The sequence below is a fragment of the Oncorhynchus mykiss genome, chromosome 7, assembly GCF_057628025.1.
Source record: "Oncorhynchus mykiss isolate SJ-2025 chromosome 7, ASM5762802v1, whole genome shotgun sequence".
In the NCBI taxonomy this organism is placed as follows: domain Eukaryota; kingdom Metazoa; phylum Chordata; class Actinopteri; order Salmoniformes; family Salmonidae; genus Oncorhynchus; species Oncorhynchus mykiss.
In genome coordinates this window covers 41,143,532-41,163,667 of record NC_143028.1, presented here as the reverse complement: position 1 = coordinate 41,163,667, position 20,136 = coordinate 41,143,532, and the positions used below count along the sequence as shown (strand labels likewise).

Below are 20,136 nucleotides of genomic sequence, written 5' to 3'. Positions count from 1 at the left end.
TTAAATCTAGAATCGGCTTCCTATTCCACAACAAAGCATCCTTCACTCATGCTGCCAAACATACCCTCTTAAAACTGACCATCCTACAGATCCTCGACTTTGGCGATGTCATTTACAAAATAGCCTCCAACACTCTACTCAACAAATTGGATGCAGTCTATCACAGTGCCATCCGTTTTGTCACCAAAGCCCCATATACTACCCACCACTGCAACCTGTATGCTCTCGTTGCCTGGCCCTCACTTCATACTCGTCGCCAAACCCACTGGCTCCAGGTCATCTACAAGTCTCTGCTAGGTAATGCCCAGCCTAATCTCAGCTCACTGGTCACCATAGCAGCACCCATCCGTAGCACACGCTCCAGCAGGTATATCTCACTGGTCACCCCAAAAGCCAATTCCTCCTTTGGCCTCCTTTACTTCCAGTTCTCTGATGCCAATGACTGGAACGAACTGCAAAAATCACTGAAGCTGGAGACACATATCTCCTTCAATAGCTTTAACCTGTTGAGTGTAGGGGGCAGTATTTTGATGTTTGGATGAAAAAACGTACCCAAATTAAACTGCCTATTTCTCAGGCCCAGAAGCTAGAATATGCATATAATAGTCAGATTAGGATAGAAAACACTCTAAAGTTTCCAAAACTGTCAAAATATTGTCTGTCAGTATAACATAACTGATATTGCAGGCGAAAACATGAGGAAAATCCAAATAGGAAGTGCCTCTTATTTTGAAAGCTCCCTGTTCCATTGCCATGCCTTCCCTCCATTTAAAGGGATATCAACCAGATTCCTTTCCCTATGGCTTCCACATGGTGTGAATAGTCTTTAGACATAGTTTCAGCCATTTATTCTGAAAAATGAGCGAGAACAATCACATTGCGTCAGTGGATGGCTGGGTGCCAGCAGAGTTTTGCATGTGCAACAGCTTGGAGCAGACATTTTCTCTCTCTCTCCTATTGAAAAAGCTATGGTCCGGTTGAAATATTATCGATTATTTATTGTAAAAACAACCTGAGGATTGATTATAAAAAACGTTTGACATGTTTCTACTAACTTTACGGATACTATTTGGAATTTTCGTCTGCCCCAACGTGACCGCTCGAGCCTGTAGATTTCTGAACAAAACGCGCCAACCAAATGGAGGTATTTTGGATATAAAAATAATCTTTATGGAACAAAAGGAACATTTATTGTGTAGCTTGGAGTCTTGCGAGTGCAAACATCCGAAGATCATCAAAGGTAAGCGATTCATTTTATTGCTTTTCTGACTTTCGTGACCAATCTACTTTGCTGCTAGCTGTTTGTAATGTTTTGTCTGCTGAGAGAAATGTCGTTACATAAACGCTTGGTTTGCGCTTGTTTTTTTAAAATTTAAATTAAATTAACAACAAGCTAAGCTGTGTTTTGCTATATTGCACTTGTGATTTCATGAAAATTAAATATTTTTAGTAATTTAATTTGAATTTGGCGCTCTGCAATTCAGCGGATGTTGACGAAATGATCCCGCTAATGGGATGGGTGCACCAAGACGTTTAAGCATCAGCTGTCAGAGCAGCTCACAGATCACAGCACCTGAACATAGCCCATCTGTAAATAGCCCATCCAACTACCTCATCCCATACTGTATTTACTATTCATCTTCTGCACATCTACCATTCCAGTGTTTAATTGCTATATTGTAATTCCTTCGCCACCATGGCCTATTTATTGCCTTACCTCCCTTATCTTACCTCATTTGCACACACTGAATATAGACTTTTTCTACTGTATTATTGACTGTATGTTTGTTTATTCCACGTGCAACTCTGTGTAGTTTCATGTGTCGAACTGCTTTGCTTTATCTTGGCCAGGTCGCAGTTGTAAATGAGAACTTGTTCTCATCTAGCCTACCTGGTTAAATAAAGGTGAAATAAAATAAAAATGTATCCAACTGAAGGTTAATTCTACATTAAACAAGAATTATGTCCAGGCTAAGGATCACAATCGGTTTATTTTTAAATAGATAAGGGTAGGGTCAGATAGGAAATTTGCAAGGTTCAAATACACACTACACGACAAAGCAAAAACATAATTTAAATAATGGAAAGGGGGCTAAGCCAATTAGCAGGCTTATTTAGTGTACATAAATCCTATGGGGTGATTTTGGAGTGTGTTCAGTACATGATCCAGGGATTTGAACATCCAACTTGGACACTCATGACCGCCAATCCCTTCCCCGGCCAACATAAGCAACGCTCGCCTCGCCTTCTGCCCACATGGTTTTTGATCAGAGGGTCGGACGGTTGCGCGGCGGCTGCTATTTTGGAGGCAGCTTCTTCATTTGAAAAGAGGAACTGAGGGTGGGGACTTTTATAAACACTACAGGGCTCACAGAGTGACAGACAGGCAGGCAGAAACACGCTCCCATTGAGGAAACAAAGAGTGCAGTCATACAGCGTTCACAGCTTGAGAGGGGGGGGGGGGGGGGTGGAAGAATCAGGAACTGTGTGTCAATAGGGAGACGCCCTACTGAATGTGTAACATGGGGGATGTTTTGTGGGTGGACTTGGGATGAGGGCATCAACAATCACACCATGAGTTATTGTAGGACTGTTTTTTTTCTTCATTTTTTTAACCTCCCATGAGGCTTAGGGTGTTATACTGTTTGCAAACAGATTCTGAGAACGCTAACCTTATTTTCTAAGTGTCTAACTCTCTACCTTTACAAAAAATAATTTATTCTCCCAATCTATTGAATCACTCTCTCCCCCTGTCCCTCTCATGGCATCTGGTTCCCATTCATCAAGTAGGCCTAATCTGGTCCTGTCCTCCACCACACTCTCCAGCAGTCCTATAGATGGCTCATGATAGATGGCTCACCTGATTGCTCTCAGTCTGTGCTGCCTGAACCCTTGTGGGCCTGGGGTCAGCAGTTGTGTCTGATGGTCTGCTGGATCCTGGACTGACTCTCCCTGGTCGAGACCCACCCAGACTGACCTCCAATCCCATTACACCCTATTCTCAGAGCAGCTCATCCTCTCGTCTAGCTATCTATTCACTCCCTATGAGACAGGGCCATGGCATGTACTCAGTCTAGTAAACAATTAAAATATATCCCATCTGATTGTGTGCGTGTGTGTTTCTGTGATAAGAAAGATGAATTCTCACCTGACATAAACAACAACCCATCATAAGTAACTGTATGTGAATGTATGGGCTGGGAACATAAACACAAGTACAGTACTGTAGCTGTTTGTGAAAACAGTGGTATGTGTGGGGCGTGAACAGGAGTCAATCAAGAATTTCATAATTCTTTACGAGACGTTGCAGAAAGTCACACCCACATTCTCAACAATCCTCCCTCTGTCATGTAAACATTTCACTCCAACCTTACACTGTAAATATCTTAGCCTTTATCCACTTTATGTTAGGTGCTCTAACTTAACATACAACCTTTACATGCCCTCTCCCCTCCCTCCCTTCCATCCAGGGTTCAGGGTGGGTCTCTGGCCCACGGAGGGAGAACCCAACCCAGCCTGGGGGGTCTCCTGAAGGGCCTGGAGGGGTCAGGGAGGGCTGAGGGCATGTAAAGCAGGTACCTAGTATAGAGAGGTAGGGAGAGGGACGCACAGGGAACCGTGTTTGCGTTACCAGTGGTTGGCTCTTGAGTACCTCGCAGCTTCTTCTGCCAGTTCATCTCGTTGAAGAGGTCCTCAGAGCGCAAGAAGAAGTCGTTGATCTTGCTGCCCTGCTCATCGCGCTCCGTGGTATAGTACACCCGCAGCTTGGACTCGTTGGTGAGGAACTCACAGATGTTGGGCACGGGGAAGACTATCTGCTCCATGGTGCGATCCAGCCGCACAATCTGGACAAAACCACATGCAGCCAACGCTGCCTGTCACCGACATTCTCGGGCAACTCTAGGTCCTGGACAAGGTAGGCCCCAAACTATTTGGTTAGATAGTGGCATGTTGGTTACTATTCTTCCCCTTGGAAAAATGGCTAAGACATATTTTAGCTACAGTAATGTTATACACCAGAAGAGGAGTAGAGAGTGTGTATAAGTGGCTGTGTGTATAAAAGCACTTTGCAACACTACACTAATTTGATAAGCTCTTCCAGGTTTGAGGTTTGTCAACAGACAGCATTCTTCCCCCTTTCTGAGCACACAGTGGAACAGGTGCAAACATAACAAAGCTGCTAGTCATTTTCATATGCTAACAAAATACTAACAGTATGAAAAGCAGGCCAAGAAAAATAACATGACTGTCACATGAGTAGGGTAATAAAAAGTCTAAACATATTTATGACAAAATACATGTTGCAATCCACCATATTGAACACAGGGGTAATAAAACAGAAAATGACATAGTAAAAACTTTTCAGTGCAGGGAGAGGGCACCGGCAGGGGCAAGGCAACAATAGCTGACTCTCCTGAATCAGACTAAAATGACTGACCTCAATCTGAGCTGTGTGCTTGGCATAGAATTCCAGGGCATCATCCCCCTCCCCATAGGTCTTCAACAAGGCCTGCAGCTCCTTGTTGTGGCGGGCCAACTGGAACAACATTGTATGAATGTACCAATGTCGTCAGGTGATGTACCACATTATAGTTGTGAATATTCATTGTACAGACATAAGTCCAAATTGACGATCAGGGTGTTCTAAGTCACCAACTTCATGTTTTTGTGTCTATTTTTCTTAATTTTATCTGGCAGGTGGCATGGAACGTGCTACGTGTGGGGACAGGTGACTAACACTGATCTCTGCCGTGTCTGACAGTACATGTGCTCCAAGTACAGGATGTAGACTCTGTTCAGCGTTCACCCACTAGCCAGCAGGGCATCATGCCTTGGGATCAACATTTTCATCTACATACAATGCTTTCGGAAAGTATTCAGACCCCTTCCCTTTTTCCACATTTTGTTACATTACAGCCTTATTATAAAATTGATTAAATACACTGTAGCCTCCATCATTCTTAAATGGAAGAAGTTTGGAACCACCAAGACTCTTCCTAGTGGGGGCCTTGTGAGTGGTGCAGCAGTCTAAGGCACTGCATTGCAGGGCTTGAGGCCTCACTACAGACCGGGTTCGATCCAAGGCTGTGTCACAGCCAGCCATGATTGGAAGACCCATAAGGCGGCACACAATTGGTCCAGCTTCGTCCGGGTTAGGGGAGAGTAGGCTGGCCGCGATTTCCTTGTCCCATCGCGACTCTAGCTACTCCTTGTGGCGAGCCAGGCGTCTGCAAGCTGACTTCGGTCGCCAGCTGGACGGTGTTTCCTCCGACACATTGGTGCTTCCGAGTTAAGCAGGCAGTGTGTCAAGAAGCAGTGCGGATTGGCAGGGTCGTGTTTCGGAAAACGCATGGCTCTTGACCTTCGCCTATGACGAGTCCGTAGGGGAGTTGCAGCGATGGGACAAGACTAACTACCAATTGGATATCACGAAATTGTGAAGAAAAAGGGGTAAAAAATTATAAAATACTCTTCCTAGAGCTGGCCACCCAGCCAAACATTGCAATCGGGGGTGAAAGGCCTTGGTCAAGGAGATGACCAAGAACCCGATGGTCACTCTGACTGAGCTCTAGCATTCCTCTGTTGAGATGGGAGAACCTTCTAGAAGGACAACCATCTCTGCAGCACTCCACCAATCAGGCCTTTATGGTAGAGTGGCCAGACGGAAGCCACTCCTCAGTAAAAGGCACATGACAGCCCGCTTGCAGTTTGCCAAAAGGCGACTAAAGACTCTCAGACCATGATAAACAAGATTCTTTGGTCTGATGAAACCAAGATTGAACTCTTTGGCCTGAATGCCAAGTGTCACATCTGGAGGAATTCTGGTACCATCCCTACGGTGAAGCATGGTGGTGGCATCATCAGTGGCAGGGACTGGGCGACTAGTCAGGATCGAGGGAAATATAAACAGAGCAACGTACAGAGAGATCCTTGATGAAAACCTGCTCCAGTGTACTCAGGACCTCAGGATGGGGTGAAGATTCACCTTCCAACAGGACAACAACCCTAAGCACACAGGCAAGACAAGGACAATGAGTGGCTTTTGAACAAGTCTCTGAATGTCCTTGAGTGGCCCAGCCAGAGCCCGGACTTAAACCCGATCGAACAGCTCTGGAGACCTGAAAATAACTGTGCAGCAATGCTCCCCATCTAACCTGACAGAGCATGAGAGGCTCCCCAAATACAGGTGTGCCAAGCTTGTAGCGTCATACCCAAGAAGACTCAAGACTTTAATTGCTGCCAAAGGTGCTTCAACAAAGTACTGAGTAAAGGATCTGAATACTGGCCTGAAAAACTGTTTTTGCTTTGTCATTATGGGATATTTGGTGCAGATTGATGATAATTAAAACAAAAAATCTATTTTAGAATAAGACTAATGTAACAAAATGTGAAAATGTCAAGGGGTCTGAATACTTTCCGAATGAACTGTAACTGTCGGTGTTGTTCACCCACATAACTATATGAATAGACACAATCGTGTATAGAGCTGTATTGTGCCTCAGGGGGGTTAGGGTGGAAGTAAGGAGTAGTGCTCTGATGTAATTATGACTATAGGTTGTGTAGCTGTTACAGGGGTACTGTATGGGGGTGGACAATTGCATGCAGCCAGTAAGTGATCTACAGTACCTGATGAGCCAGGATGTAGATGTTATGGCCCACGTTTTGTGGAGAGGCTGCATGCTCTTCCTCGCCATCTTCATCTTCCTCAGCAGGCTCATTTGGCTCCACCTCTCCCTGCATGTAGGCCTTTTTTATCACCTCCACCTGCACATGAACGTCACAAACCAGACTGTCAGATAACTTCGCCTTAACATTGTCCTCTGTGCTATGCTGCATGTGCATCTTGCAACCAATACTGTATATGCCACTTACCAGTTCTTTGGGCCTCATGTTGTATAGTATCCTCTCTGCGTTCTCACTGTCGTGGCGACTCTCCATGATGGCCAAGAGGAGCTTGGATGCATTATTCTGGAACAGAAAGAGAGCGGTGCAAGGGAGACAGAACATCAGGAGGATGGATAACATTCAGGTTGTCATGAGTGCTGAATGTTAAAAAATGCATTGAAACAAAGAATTAAGCCTACTAGAAAGGCCTGGAGGGAAGCAAAAGTCATTCTGCTACATAAGAATAGTAATGCCCCCTTTACTGGCTCAAAAAGCCGACCAATCAGCCTGTTACCAACCCTTAGTAAACTTTGGGAAAAATTTAGTTTGACCAGATACAATGCTATTTTACAGTAAACAAATTGACAACAGACTTTAAGCACGCTTATAGGGAAGGACATTCAGCAAGCACAGCACTTACACAAATGACTGATGATTGGGTGAGAGAAATTGTTGATTAAACGATTGTGGGGGCTGTTTTGTTAGACATCAGTGCGGCTTTTGACATTGATTATAGTCTGCTGCTGTAAAAACGTATGTGTTTTAAACCCCATGCTATATTGTGGATAAAGAGTTACCTGTCTAACAGAACACAGAGGGGGTTCTTTAATAGATGCCTGTCCAAAATAATCCAGGTAGAATCAGGAATTCCACAGGGTAGCTGTGTAGGCCCCTTACTTTTTTCAATCTTTATTAATGACATGCCACTGGCTTTGAGTAAAGCGGATGCGGATGACTGAACACTATACAGGTCAGCTACTACAGCGACTGACACGTCTGCAACATTTAACAAAGAGCTGCAGTTAGTTTCAGAATTGGTGGCAACAAATAAGTTAGGTCTAAATATTTCAAAAACTAAAATCTTGTAATAAATAATGTGGAAATTGAGCAAGTTGAGGTGACTAAACTGCTTGGAGTAACAGTGGATTGTAAACTGTCATGGTCAAAACATGGGGAGAAGTCTGTGCATTATAAAGTGCTACTCTGTCTTTTTAACAGCACTATCAACAAGGCAGGTCGTTCAGGCCCTAGTTTTGTCACACCTGGACTACTGTTCAGTCAGGTGGTCAGGTGCCACAAAGAGGGACATAGGAAAATTGCAATTGGCTCAGAACAGGACAGCACAGCTGGCCCTTGGATGTACACAGAAAACTAACATTAATAATATGCATGTCAATCTCTCCTGGCTCAAAGTGGAGGAGAGATTGACTTCATCACTACTTATATTTGTGAGGTATTGACATGTTGAATGAACCAAGCTGTCTGTTTGAACTACTTGCACACAGCTCGGACACCCATGCATAGCCCACAAGACACGCCACCAGAGGTCCCTTCACAGTCCAGAACAGCCTATGGGAGGCGCACAGTACTACATATAGCCATGACTACATGGAACTCTATTCCACATCAAGTAACTCATGCAAACAGTAAAATTAGATAAAAAAAACAGATAAAAATACACTTTATGGATCAGCGGGGACTGTGAAGCAACACAAACAGACACATGCTTTCACACACACAATAACATACGCACTATACACACACAAATGGATTTTGTGTTGGAGATACTGTATGTGGTAGCGGCTTGGGGCACACACTTAATGTGTTGTGAAATCTGTTGTAAATGTATTGTAATGATTTTACAATTGTATAACTGCCTTAATTACTTGATTAGAAATTATCTTAATTACCTTGATTACAAATACAAAACAAAGAAATATGCCAAATGGATAATGAAGGAAAACATAACAGGGTGCAACATGACTACCAAACCGAGACAGGGTGTCCATACCTTAAGCTCCAGCACCAGGTCCATCCTCTTCTTGCCCAGTGGGTTGATGTCGTTGAGGATCAGAGCGATGATGATGTCGATACCGTTGCATTCATGAGTGGCGATGCAGTTCTGACAAAGAAACAGACAGGAAACTTTTTGCATTCCTCTCTGGGACTGATGTGACATTTACCAGAAAACAATATTACAAAAAGGGTTTTGTTTAGTCTGACATGATCCTGCAAGGAAAGCCTTCTCTTAGCATGCAGCTGTGTACTGGGACCTAGCTGGGCTTGTAAAGAGAATGTAAAAGCCAAGTAAAGCACTGCCAAATAAGACCAACCCTGCAATTACTGAAATAGAACCATCAGTTATATGCAAACACTGGGTCATTTGACAACAATGTTTCATGATACTGCATGTGCACATATAAAACAAAGCTTTGATCTCGGTAAAACCGGTGAGTGTGTGTGTGTGTGTGTGTGTGTATGCCCACCTGGTTCTCATGGCAGGGTCCCTGGCAGTACTCTGTGAGGCTCTCTACTGTCTGGTTGATGAGGCCTACGTTCTTCTCATTGATGTAGAGTCCCAGTAGCCCCAGGCCTCCCGTGGTGCTGCCACAGATACAGTCCAGGAACTGCAGTGTCTCACACACCAGATTATAGTTGTTCTTGTTGTTCTGACACCGTAGGAAGTTCTGGCGAGGAAAGTTACACACGACTCAAAGTTAGAAACACACTAATTCATATGTTCATTCTAAACATTGGCAATATGAACAATAAGCTCAGATACCTCTATGAACAAATGGGTTTATTCCACTGAAACTCAAAAGTACTGGCTTTTGAGTATAATATCATCAGAAATGACCAATTATCAATGTTTCATGTGCTGTGTTAAAAAAGCTACCTGTTACGGTTGCTTTCTGCCTAAGAGTTTAATTCAATGGCTGGTTTATCTAATGATGAGACACATCTTTAACTCGTGAGTCGAAACATGTCAGTGACATTAAATCCTGATAATTTTAGCCCACTGTGTGTTTGGCTCAGGATCAATCCAGCCAGGCCATATAACTACACAACTGATGACGAGCTACGGTGATTCAGCATCCAGCTACCTGTCAATAATGTGGAGCCTTGACCTTACTGCACAGAGGATGTTAGTGGGGGAAGTTCACTGTCAGTCTGAGGTATTGGACGTCCCCATTTCCAAACACAATCGTCCTCATAGTGAAACCAGACCAAGCGCTACCAGATATGGAAACAGTTGCATCATGTTGTTCCAACGGATGTCTATTTTCACCATATGGTTTCATTTCTGTATAAAGATCTGGTGATGGAAATTTACCAGCACTGAAACGGTAAGTGTGCCATGGGGCCTGAGCAATCATCGCAGCCCCCCTTTAATAGCTAAATTGTGTAATGTAAACCAGAGTAGTGCCCCCTGGTGGTGTGGCTGACCAACCTGCAGCTCCCTGTTGTGGTTCTCACACAGCAGCTGCATGAGTCGCAGGATGGGCTGCATGATGGTGATTATGACACTCATCTCCCCTTCCTGGTCGTCTGGAGTGCTGGCGGGGCCCTGACCCTCAGCGGCAGCCAGATGCTCCTCGGCCTCGGCCTCACGCCGGTACCTTGTGAACGCCTTCTTAGTGACCGTGGAGGCCTCCACCAGTTGCTCCTTGACCTCCTCTGTCACCACGGCAACCGCCACCGTAGACACCACTGCCACCTCCATCCCTGTAGAGAGAGGAACAGGAAAATTCAGAGACATACACACCGAAGGGCACCAGAGTACAACAGAGTAATACATGGGAGAGTCTCACTGCACATTGCACACAGGAGCAGATGTAGCTGTCACAGAACGTGAGCTTCATCATTGGGTCCCAATTTGCACTGCAGTGTGAAACAGCTGTATGTGTTTGTGAATGACTGATGTATGATTTGTGCTGTGTTCTGAGTGCAGTAAATTCACTGGATTGACTGTCTCAGTAGACAGGAACAGGATGTTGTTCACACCAGGCCTGCTACCCTGACCTTTCTTTCCTTTAGCGGTGGGCGTGTCCTTGTCCGGGGGCTCCTCTTCTTTCTTTTTGCTGCCCAGGTCGCTGGTGTTGACGGTCACAGTGGCCTTGATCTCCTGCTGGGCCAGCTTCATCCTCTCATAGAACACCTTGAAGAACATCTCCGACTTGTTTTCCCCCGTCAGGCGCATGAAGAAGGATTTCTGGAGATGGACAAGAAGAACAAGTAAATGCGGATGTAAGAGGTTCTGTTTGAGTTCATTCTGTGTTTATATGGGAAGTGGTAGTGAGAGCGATTCATAGTGAGGTATTATGATAATGTTGTCAGATAATCTACATGTTTCCCATTGTAAGCAATACAAGGTAGACAGCTCAAAGGTCGGGTATATTTGTTGTTCCGTTTGTTGGCAGTTTGACCACGTCTCTCCGTCTGTCTGTCTGTCTGCTGTGCACCCAGAGGCTCTCTCTCGCTGAAGCTCTGTTAAATAACCCTCAGCCCTCTGCCAAGGAAATAACCTGGAGTGCCTCCATGTGCTCACCTGTTTTCACACCATCTGCTCTCTGCCCAAAGGGCACAACTCTACTGGCACTGTGCAGGGCAGGCTACACTGTACACAAAGTCATACAGCAAACACAGCCAGGTACACAGCAATCACAGGAAGTTTGTCAACTCAAACAAAGGTGGCTTTAACCAAATTCAGCATCAAGTACTTTTCACCAGAACAAAACTCTTCAAGTGAAAGTATAGGACTTTATGTTTACAGTCTAACGCTGCAAAACCTATAAAAACAAATGTATTTTTTTGCACACTAATTTGACAACTTTTTCTACCATGCGTGGGACTTTGCTTTTTCCAGCTGCTATTATCCAGTCCCATTTTCCCTCCTTACATAAGGCTTGCAATCAGCTGAGTGGTTGAAGGGAGGGTGACACTGCAAACAAACCTCAGCCCAAACACTGTTACATCAGATAACAAGGGGGGAAATGAAGGTAAAGAAGAGATTTTCCTAGCCACCGTGCTTCTACACCTGCATTGCTTGCAGTTTGGGGTTTTAAGGTTAGGTTTCGGTACAGCACTTTGAGATAGCAGCTGATGTACGATGGGCTATATAAATACATTTGATTTGATTTAGATGGAAAATCCTGCCCTACTTTTTGAGCACCCGAGTGGCACGAAGTGTGTGCTTGGTCTAAGAGGGAAGAGGGAGGGAGGGGAGACCAGAGGCGGGCAGGAGTTATCGCATGAATTCTGGGGCAGTTTGAAAACCTCTTACATAACCAGCATTCTTTCCAGGTTGAGACTCAACTCATTGAAGTCCCTCTGTCTGAGATAATGGAACATACAGTATACAGAAGTTGAAGGAAAACCAGAAAATGTTATAATAAAACTGTGCATGCATTAAACAGTACTCATAGAATTCCACCAGTAACCATGACCCGAGAGTAAGCAGATTAAGTTACCTGAAGTAGTTTCTACCCCTTTAAAATAACTTTCCAATAAACAACAAAACTGTAAAAAGGAACACATGTGGTTAAGTCAATCTTGTTGACAAAACCATGGTCATTCATTGATAGTGATCAGAAATCAGCAGTGGTTATATAAGCAGGCAAACCTCCACCCATTACCATACAGAGGGGACAACTGCCAGAAAGCAACTTTGTAACAACATTACCCAGTTCAAATGGGAAAACCCTCATGACTGTGACCATAAACAAGTAATTTCATCTCAAATCGCTTGGATGACAATAATTATGTCAACACCTGACTGCCTTATGACAATTTCCAAGAAAACAACAACAGCAGCAGCAGCAGCAGCAGGAATAGAGCTGGCTAAGGAAAAACCCTGTCAGGGCAACTTGGCTGTTGCTCTGTGGCTCTATCTGCACAAATGTAGGAATTTGTCAGTTTGCTGACTAGTATTGCCTATCAGTTTCCAATTCTCTGCAACACTACTATCTTGAACAGGTTTCTAAACATATCTTGGGAAAATAACATTATGGCATGGTCTGCAACACAACATAATACAATGAAATCATCAACAGTCCATAATATTGGGTCGTCACTCAATTGTCAAATTCGAGTCGTCCGAGCAAAACCAGCTGAGAACCACTGGTCTAGATTATTATTATTTAGTTTCTTCTTGAGTGGATGTTCAGGGGACCAGAACATAATTACAAATCAATTGTAGACCGCAAATTAAACGCAAGAAGCCCAAACAAATATATTGTTTGACTAAAACAATTATTTAAAACCTTGCTTACATTTGTATACAACCATGTTGTGTCTCTCTGTCATGTGTGGGAATACTTGGGAAGAGACTTCTTAAATTAAAATCACGTAGATGTGATTCCCTGGAATTGTTTTACAGTATTTTATATCAACACACATATATACATATATATACAGTGCCTTGCGAAAGTATTCGGCCCCCTTGAACTTTGCGACTTTTGCCACATTTCAGGCTTCAAACATAAAGATATAAAACTGTATTTTTTTGTGAAGAATCAACAACAAGTGGGACACAATCATGAAGTGGAACAACATTTATTGGATATTTCAAACTTTTTTAACAAATAAAAAACTGAAAAATTGGGCGTGCAAAATTATTCAGCCCCTTTACTTTCAGTGCAGCAAACTCTCTCCAGAAGTTCAGTGAGGATCTCTGAATGATCCAATGTTGACCTAAATGACTAATGATGATAAATACAATCCACCTGTGTGTAATCAAGTCTCCGTATAAATGCACCTGCACTGTCTCAGAGGTCCGTTAAAAGGTCCGTTGGGGCGGCAGGGTAGCCTAGTGGTTAGAGCATTGGGCTAGTAACCGGAAGGTTGCAAGTTCAAATCCCCGAGCTGACAAGGTACAAATCTGTCGTTCTGCCCCTGAACAGGCAGTTAACCCACTGTTCCTAGGCCGTCATTGAAAATAAGAATTTGTTCTTAACTGACTTGCCTGGTTAAATAAAGGTAAAATAAAAAAAAGCGCATGAAGAACAAGGAACACACCAGGCAGGTCCGAGATACTGTTGTTAAGAAGTTTAAAGCCGGATTTGGATACAAAAAGATTTCCCAAGCTTTAAACATCCCAAGGAGCACTGTGCAAGCGATAATATTGAAATGGAAGGAGTTAAAGACCACTGCAAATCAGACCACTGCAAATCTACCAAGACCTGGCCGTCCCTCTAAACTTTCAGCTCATACAAGGAGAAGACTGATCAGAGATGCAGCCAAGAGGCCCATGATCACTCTGGATGAACTGCAGAGATCTACAGCTGAGGTGGGAGACTCTGTCCATAGGACAACAATCAGTCGTATATTGCACAAATCTGGCCTTTATGGAAGAGTTTTCTTAAAGATATCCATAAAAAGTGTTGTTTAAAGTTTGCCACAAGCCACCTGGGAGACACACCAAACATGTGGAAGAAGGTGCTCTGGTCAGATGAAACCAAAATTGAACTTTTTGATAACAATGCAAAACGTTATGTTTGGCGTAAAAGCAACACAGCTGAACACACCATCCCCACTGTCAAACATGGTGGTGGCAGCATCATGGTTTGGGCCTGCTTTTCTTCAGCAGGGACAGGGAAGATGGTTAAAATTGATGGGAAGATGGATGGAGCCAAATACAGGACCATTCTGGAAGAAAACCTGATGGAGTCTGCAAAAGACCTGAGACTGGGACGGAGATTTGTCTTCCAACAAGACAATGATCCAAAACATAAAGCAAAATCTACAATGGAATGGTTCAAAAATAAACATATCCAGGTGTTAGAATGGCCAAGTCAAAGTCCAGACCTGAATCCAATCAAGAATCTGTGGAAAGAACTGAAAACTGCTGTTCACAAATGTTCTCCATCCAACCTCACTGAGCTCGAGCTGTTTTGCAAGGAGGAATGGGAAAAAATTTCAGTCTCTCGATGTGCAAAACTGATAGACATACCCCAAGCGACTTACAGCTGTAATCGCAGCAAAAGGTGGCGCTACAAAGTATTAACTTAAGGGGGCTGAATAATTTTGCACTCCCAATTTTTCAGTTTTTGATTTGTTAAAAAAGTTTGAAATATCCAATAAATGTCGTTCCACTTCATGATTGTGTCCCACTTGTTGTTGATTCTTCACAAAAAATACAGTTTTATATCTTTATGTTTGAAGCCTGAAATGTGGCAAAAGGTCGCAAAGTTCAAGGGGGCCGAATACTTTCGCAAGGCACTGTATATATATATATATATATATATATTATTTTTTTGGGGGGGGCTCTGAAAACTTTGTGGGCCACATAAAACCACCCGCCAGCCAGGAACCCTGGCCTAGGCATTAAGGTGCCATTTGCAGGTGATACTCAATAGCACTTGGACATTGCCAAGTGACATTTAATCCCCTCCCTCACACAACCACAGGACTGCGGCCCGCCTTTAACCATATGCATGACAGATTTCAAACAAGGATACAGTTCATGTGTACAAAACATACCCATGGCACGAAGGCTGTGACCTTTCCTGCAGCAGGGAATGGGGAAAGAGTAGAACAATAACCTTTTCCTTTACCATCTGAAGCAGTGTGCAGCAGAGCCACACGCACGCACCTGTTGCATCTGCACTATAGCCCTCTAGAGTCTAATAACCAGCATGGCTGTGGTGGTAAGCTTATTTATCCCTGGGCATGCACCATCAACCTGGTGATTCATTCTTCCAGGAAACCACCAGCTTGTCCTCTGCAGCAGCTTAGATCCTGCCTGCAAGGCCCACTGGGTGCACTAAGCCCTCTGTATCAAAAGCCCCCCGAGGCCCCTGTCGACCCTGGCGCTCACCGTCACGTACAGTAGGCTGAGTCCCGCCCCCAGGTCTCTCGCCACATAAAACAAGGTCATTATGCATTCCTATCTTTCTCTTTTTTATTTTCCTCCTCTTCACTGCTGTCCCGGCTCTTGGCATCAACAAGGGGCAGTTATGTAAGCTCTATTTATATCGCTGGCTCCCTCGCTCCCTTGCCTCCTCTCCTGAAGCTTCAGTGAGCAACATGGCTGAGGCTGTAATCATTGCAGGGCAACGTACCGTACCCACCCAGCTGGTAACCACGGTGATCCGCTCTGGGAGAGGAGCGTGCTGGGAGGGAGAATGCTGTGGCACTTCACTTCACTCTGAGTTCTACAGAGACCCGGTCATATATGAGGATAGAAAAACAAACAAATCAACCAACCAACCAACCAGTATCCAATCACAAACCCTGCCAGCCACTGCCATCAGCATGGTGGAACTGTAGGGGGGGAAATAAGGAGTGCTTGGAACACTGTATGGTAGTAATAAGCGAGATCATTGATTACTAATAAGAGAACAGTGCGTGAGTACACTGTGAAAAGTCTCAGGAAGGGAAATCCTAATAATATTTGTTAGCTAAAGTTTTTGAGGTGGAGAAAATAGCCTGATTGCTGAAGAGTGTTTTAGCTCAAGGTAAAAAAAAAAAAATGAAAATGAAGGGCAGCAGAAACTGGGTTTATTGGCTTTCAAGGAGGTTGCTGAAAAGAGAGTGAGTCCGAGCCGGTGGTAATAAATGAAGTTGCACTGCAGGCGTCGGTGGACATCACCGTGCTGCGGCATGCCTATTGAGTAACAGCATTGACACCTGTTCCCCTCCATGACAGGGCAGGCCAGGGTTCACACAGGGAGATGGCCAGGTGGAGAAGCTGCCATAGTGGGCCTCTTCATCTGTTACATAAGACACACACAGTGTTTCCCCTATATTCCATTTAGCAATGACGGGCAGCCACTGTTAAATAGTTGGTGCCATTCCCAAAAAATATGATTTATTTAAAACACATATGTTTATACATTTTCTCCGGGACGAGCTTTTAAAAAGATTTTGGCAATTAATACATTTTTCTACTTACCCAGAGTCAGATTAACTCATGGATAACAATTTTGTTTCTGAATGCAGTTAAATGAAGTTGCTAATTAGTGTTACCGCAAAGACTGGAAGTCTATGGAAACAGCAAGCATAATAGCTGTTCCTGTATAATTACGCTAGTTAGCAATGGCTCACGAAGCTACCTTCAACTTCCTTCTAACTGCACACAGAGACATGCAAATGGTATTGATGAGTTCATCGGACTTTGGTTAAGTAGAAAAGTTGCCAAAATCTTGCACTATACCTTTAAGATCAGGGTGACAAGACACAACGTGTCACACTGAGTGTGTGACACTGAGTGCACAAAACATTGCTCTTTCCATGACAAAGATTAACCAGGTGAATCCAGGTGAAAGGTATGATCCCTTATTGATGTCACTTGTTAAATCCACTTCAAATCAGTGTAGATGAAAGGGAGAAGACTGGTTAAAGAAGGATTTTGAGACAATTGAGACATGGATTGGGTATTTGTGCCATTCAGAGTGTGAATGTGCCAGACAAAATACCTTTGAACTGTGAATGGTAGTAGGTGCCAGGCGCACCAGTTTGAGTGTGTCAAGAACTGCAATGTTGCTGGGTTTTTCACGCTCAACAGATTCCCGTGATAATAAAAAATAGTCCACCACCCAAAAGACATCCAACCAACTTGGCACAACTGTGGGAAGAATTAGTCAACATGGACCAGTATCCCTATGGAACGCTTTTGACACCTTGTAGAGTCCCGAACAAATTTAGTCTGTTCTGAGGGCAAAAGAGGGTGCAACTCAATATTAGGAAGGTGTTCATAATGTTATGTACACTCCGTGTATATTTGTATGATGTCAACATAATGACATTTTCATGCATTTGAGTAGAATGTCTTTAAAACCTTCTCTCAGTCGTCCACCAAAATAAATCCTCTATGGACACCTGGCAGAGGGGAAGAGGACGCAAGGAGGGCAAAATAAAATATACAAAGACACAATGAAAACAAACCTAAAAAAATATGCACCATAAACACAAAAAAACTGGGAACTCCACGCCACAAGTAGAACACACCAAGCAACATCAGATTACGAGGACAACCGCACCACTCTGGCAAATGAAAAGACAGAAACACAAAGATCGTCAATTTACAAAGAATCCCACCGCATAGGAATATACACATACATATACATAGTGCCTTTGAAAGTATTCAGAAGCCTTGCATTTTTCCACATTTTGTTACGTTACAGCCCCCCCCCCCCCCCCCCCCCCCTCATTTACAAAAGCATTCACACCCTTTACTCAGTACTTCGTTGCAGCTCCTTTGGCAGTGGATATAGCCTTGAGTCTTCTTGGGTATGATGCTACTCTACCATAAAGGCCTGATTGGTGGAGCATGGTGATGGCAGGATATTGCTGTGGGGATATTTTTCAGCGGCAGGGACTGGGAGACTAGCTAGGATCGAGGGAAAGATGGTCGGAGCAAAGTACAGAGAGGTCCGTGATGAAAATCTGCTCCACAGTGCTCAGGACCTTAGAAGGTTCACCTTCCAACAGGACAACAACACTAAACACACAGCTAAGGCAACGCTGGAGTGGCTTCGGCACAAGTCTCGGAATGTCCTTAAGTGGCCCAGCCAGAGCCCGGACTTGAACCCAATCAAACATCTCTGGACAGACCTGACAATAGCAGTGCAGTGATGCTCCCCATCCAACATGACAGAGCTTGAGAGGATCTGCAGAGAAGAATGGGAGAAACTTCCCAAATACAAGTGTGCCAAGCTTGTAGCGTCAGACCCAAGAAGACTCGAGGCTGTAATCACTGCCAAAGGTGCTTCATCAAAGTACTAAGTAAGGTTCTGAATACTTATGTAAATGTAATATCAGTAGATTTTGTATACATTTGCAAAAAAAATTAAACCTGTTTTAACTTTGTCATTATGGTGTACTGTGTGTAGATTTATGCCGGGGAAAAAACTATTTCATCCATTTTAGAATAGGTCTATAACATCACAAAATGTGGAAAAAGTCAAGGGGTATGAATATTTTCCGAATGCAGTACAGGCAAAAGTTTGGACACACCTACTCATTCAAGGGTTTATTTTTACTGTTTTCTACACTGTAGAAGTGTTGAAATATATTTTGCTTTTGAGATTCTTCAAAGTAGCCACCCTTTCTTGATGACAGCTTTGCACACTCTTGGCATTCTCTCAACCAGCTTCATGAGGTAGTCACCTGAAATACATTTCAATTAACAGGTGTGCCTTATTAATACTTAATTTGTGGAATTAATTTTCTTCTTAAAGCGTTTGAGCCAATCAGTTGTGTTGTGACAGGGTAGGGGGGTATACAGAAGGTTGCCTATTTAGTAAAAGACCAAGTCCATATTATGGTAGGAACAGCTCAAATAAGCAAAGAGAAACGACAGCCAGGTGGTCAGTCAATACAGAACATCTCAAGAACTTTGAAAGTTTCTTCAAGTGCAGTCGTAGAGTCACCAACATCAAGAAATTGCAGCCCAAATAAATGCTTCATAGAGTTCAAGTAACAGACACATCACAACATCAACTGTTAAGAGGAGGCTGTGTAAATCAGCTCTTCATGGCGAATTGCTGCAAAGAAACCACTACTAAAGGACACCAATAAGATGAGACTTGCGTGGGACAAGAAACACGGGCAATGGACATTTGACCAGTGGAAATCTGTTCTTTGGTCTAATGAGTCCAAATGTGAGTTTTTGGTTTCAACCGCCGTGTCTTTATGAGACGCAGAGTAGGTAAATAGATGATCTCCGCATGTGTGGGTGTGATGGTGCTTTGCTAGTGACACTGTCTGTGATTTATTTAGAATTCAAGGCAAACTTAACCAGCATGGCTAACACAGCATTCTGCAGCGATACACCATCCCATCTGGTTTTGCTTAGTGGGACTATCATTTGTGTTTCAACAGGACAATGACCCAAAATGCTCCTCCAGGCTGTGTAAGGGCTATTTCACAAAGGAGAGTGATGGAGTGCTGCATCACATGATCTGGCCTCCACAATCACCCGACCTCAACCCATTTGAGATGATTTGGGATGAGTTGGACCGCAGAGTGAAGGAAAAGCAGCCAACAAGTGCTCAGCATATGTGGGAACTCCTTCAAGACTGATGGAAAAGCATTCCTCAAGAAGCAAGTTGAGAGAATGCCAAGAATGTGCAAAGCTGTCATCAAGGCAAAGGGTGACTACTTTGAAGAATCTAAATCATTAAATATATTTGTTAAACATTTTTTTGATTATTACATGATTCCATATATGTTATTTCATAGTTTTGTTCTATTCTACAATGTAGAAAATAGTAAAATAAGAAAAACCCTTGAATGTGTAGGTGTGTCTAAACCTTTGACTGGTACTGCACATACATATATACACACATACATATATACATACACTACATAACCAAAATTATGTGGACACCTGCTTGTCGAACATCTCATTCCAACTCATGGGCAGTATTATGGAGTTGGTCCCCCCTTTACTGCTATAACAGCCTCCACTCTTTTGGGAAGGCTTTCCACTAGATGTTGGAAGATTGCGGCGGGGACTTGTTCCTT

General features: G+C 43.6%; 1 protein-coding gene across 13 annotated transcripts in view; it reads right to left on the bottom strand.

Annotated features, from left to right (window-relative positions):
- The window catches only part of itpr1b (inositol 1,4,5-trisphosphate receptor, type 1b), a 139,569-nt gene that overhangs the window by 33,629 nt on the left and 85,804 nt on the right, over positions 1-20,136 (bottom strand). For 7 of the 13 annotated variants that reach the window (XM_090240978.1, XM_090240983.1, XM_090240979.1 and 4 more), the window contains 8 exons: positions 10,690-10,879; positions 10,118-10,392; positions 9,153-9,353; positions 8,678-8,788; positions 6,874-6,969; positions 6,628-6,765; positions 4,439-4,537; positions 3,611-3,845 (listed from right to left, as the gene is read on the bottom strand). In XM_090240978.1, the coding sequence (XP_090097104.1) occupies positions 3,611-3,845; positions 4,439-4,537; positions 6,628-6,765; positions 6,874-6,969; positions 8,678-8,788; positions 9,153-9,353; positions 10,118-10,392; positions 10,690-10,879 (1,345 nt within the window). The remainder of the gene's footprint in view (positions 1-3,610; positions 3,846-4,438; positions 4,538-6,627; positions 6,766-6,873; positions 6,970-8,677; positions 8,789-9,152; positions 9,354-10,117; positions 10,393-10,689; positions 10,880-20,136) is intronic. The other 6 variants (XM_036983368.2, XM_090240986.1, XM_090240989.1 and 3 more) reach the window with 2 other exon arrangements.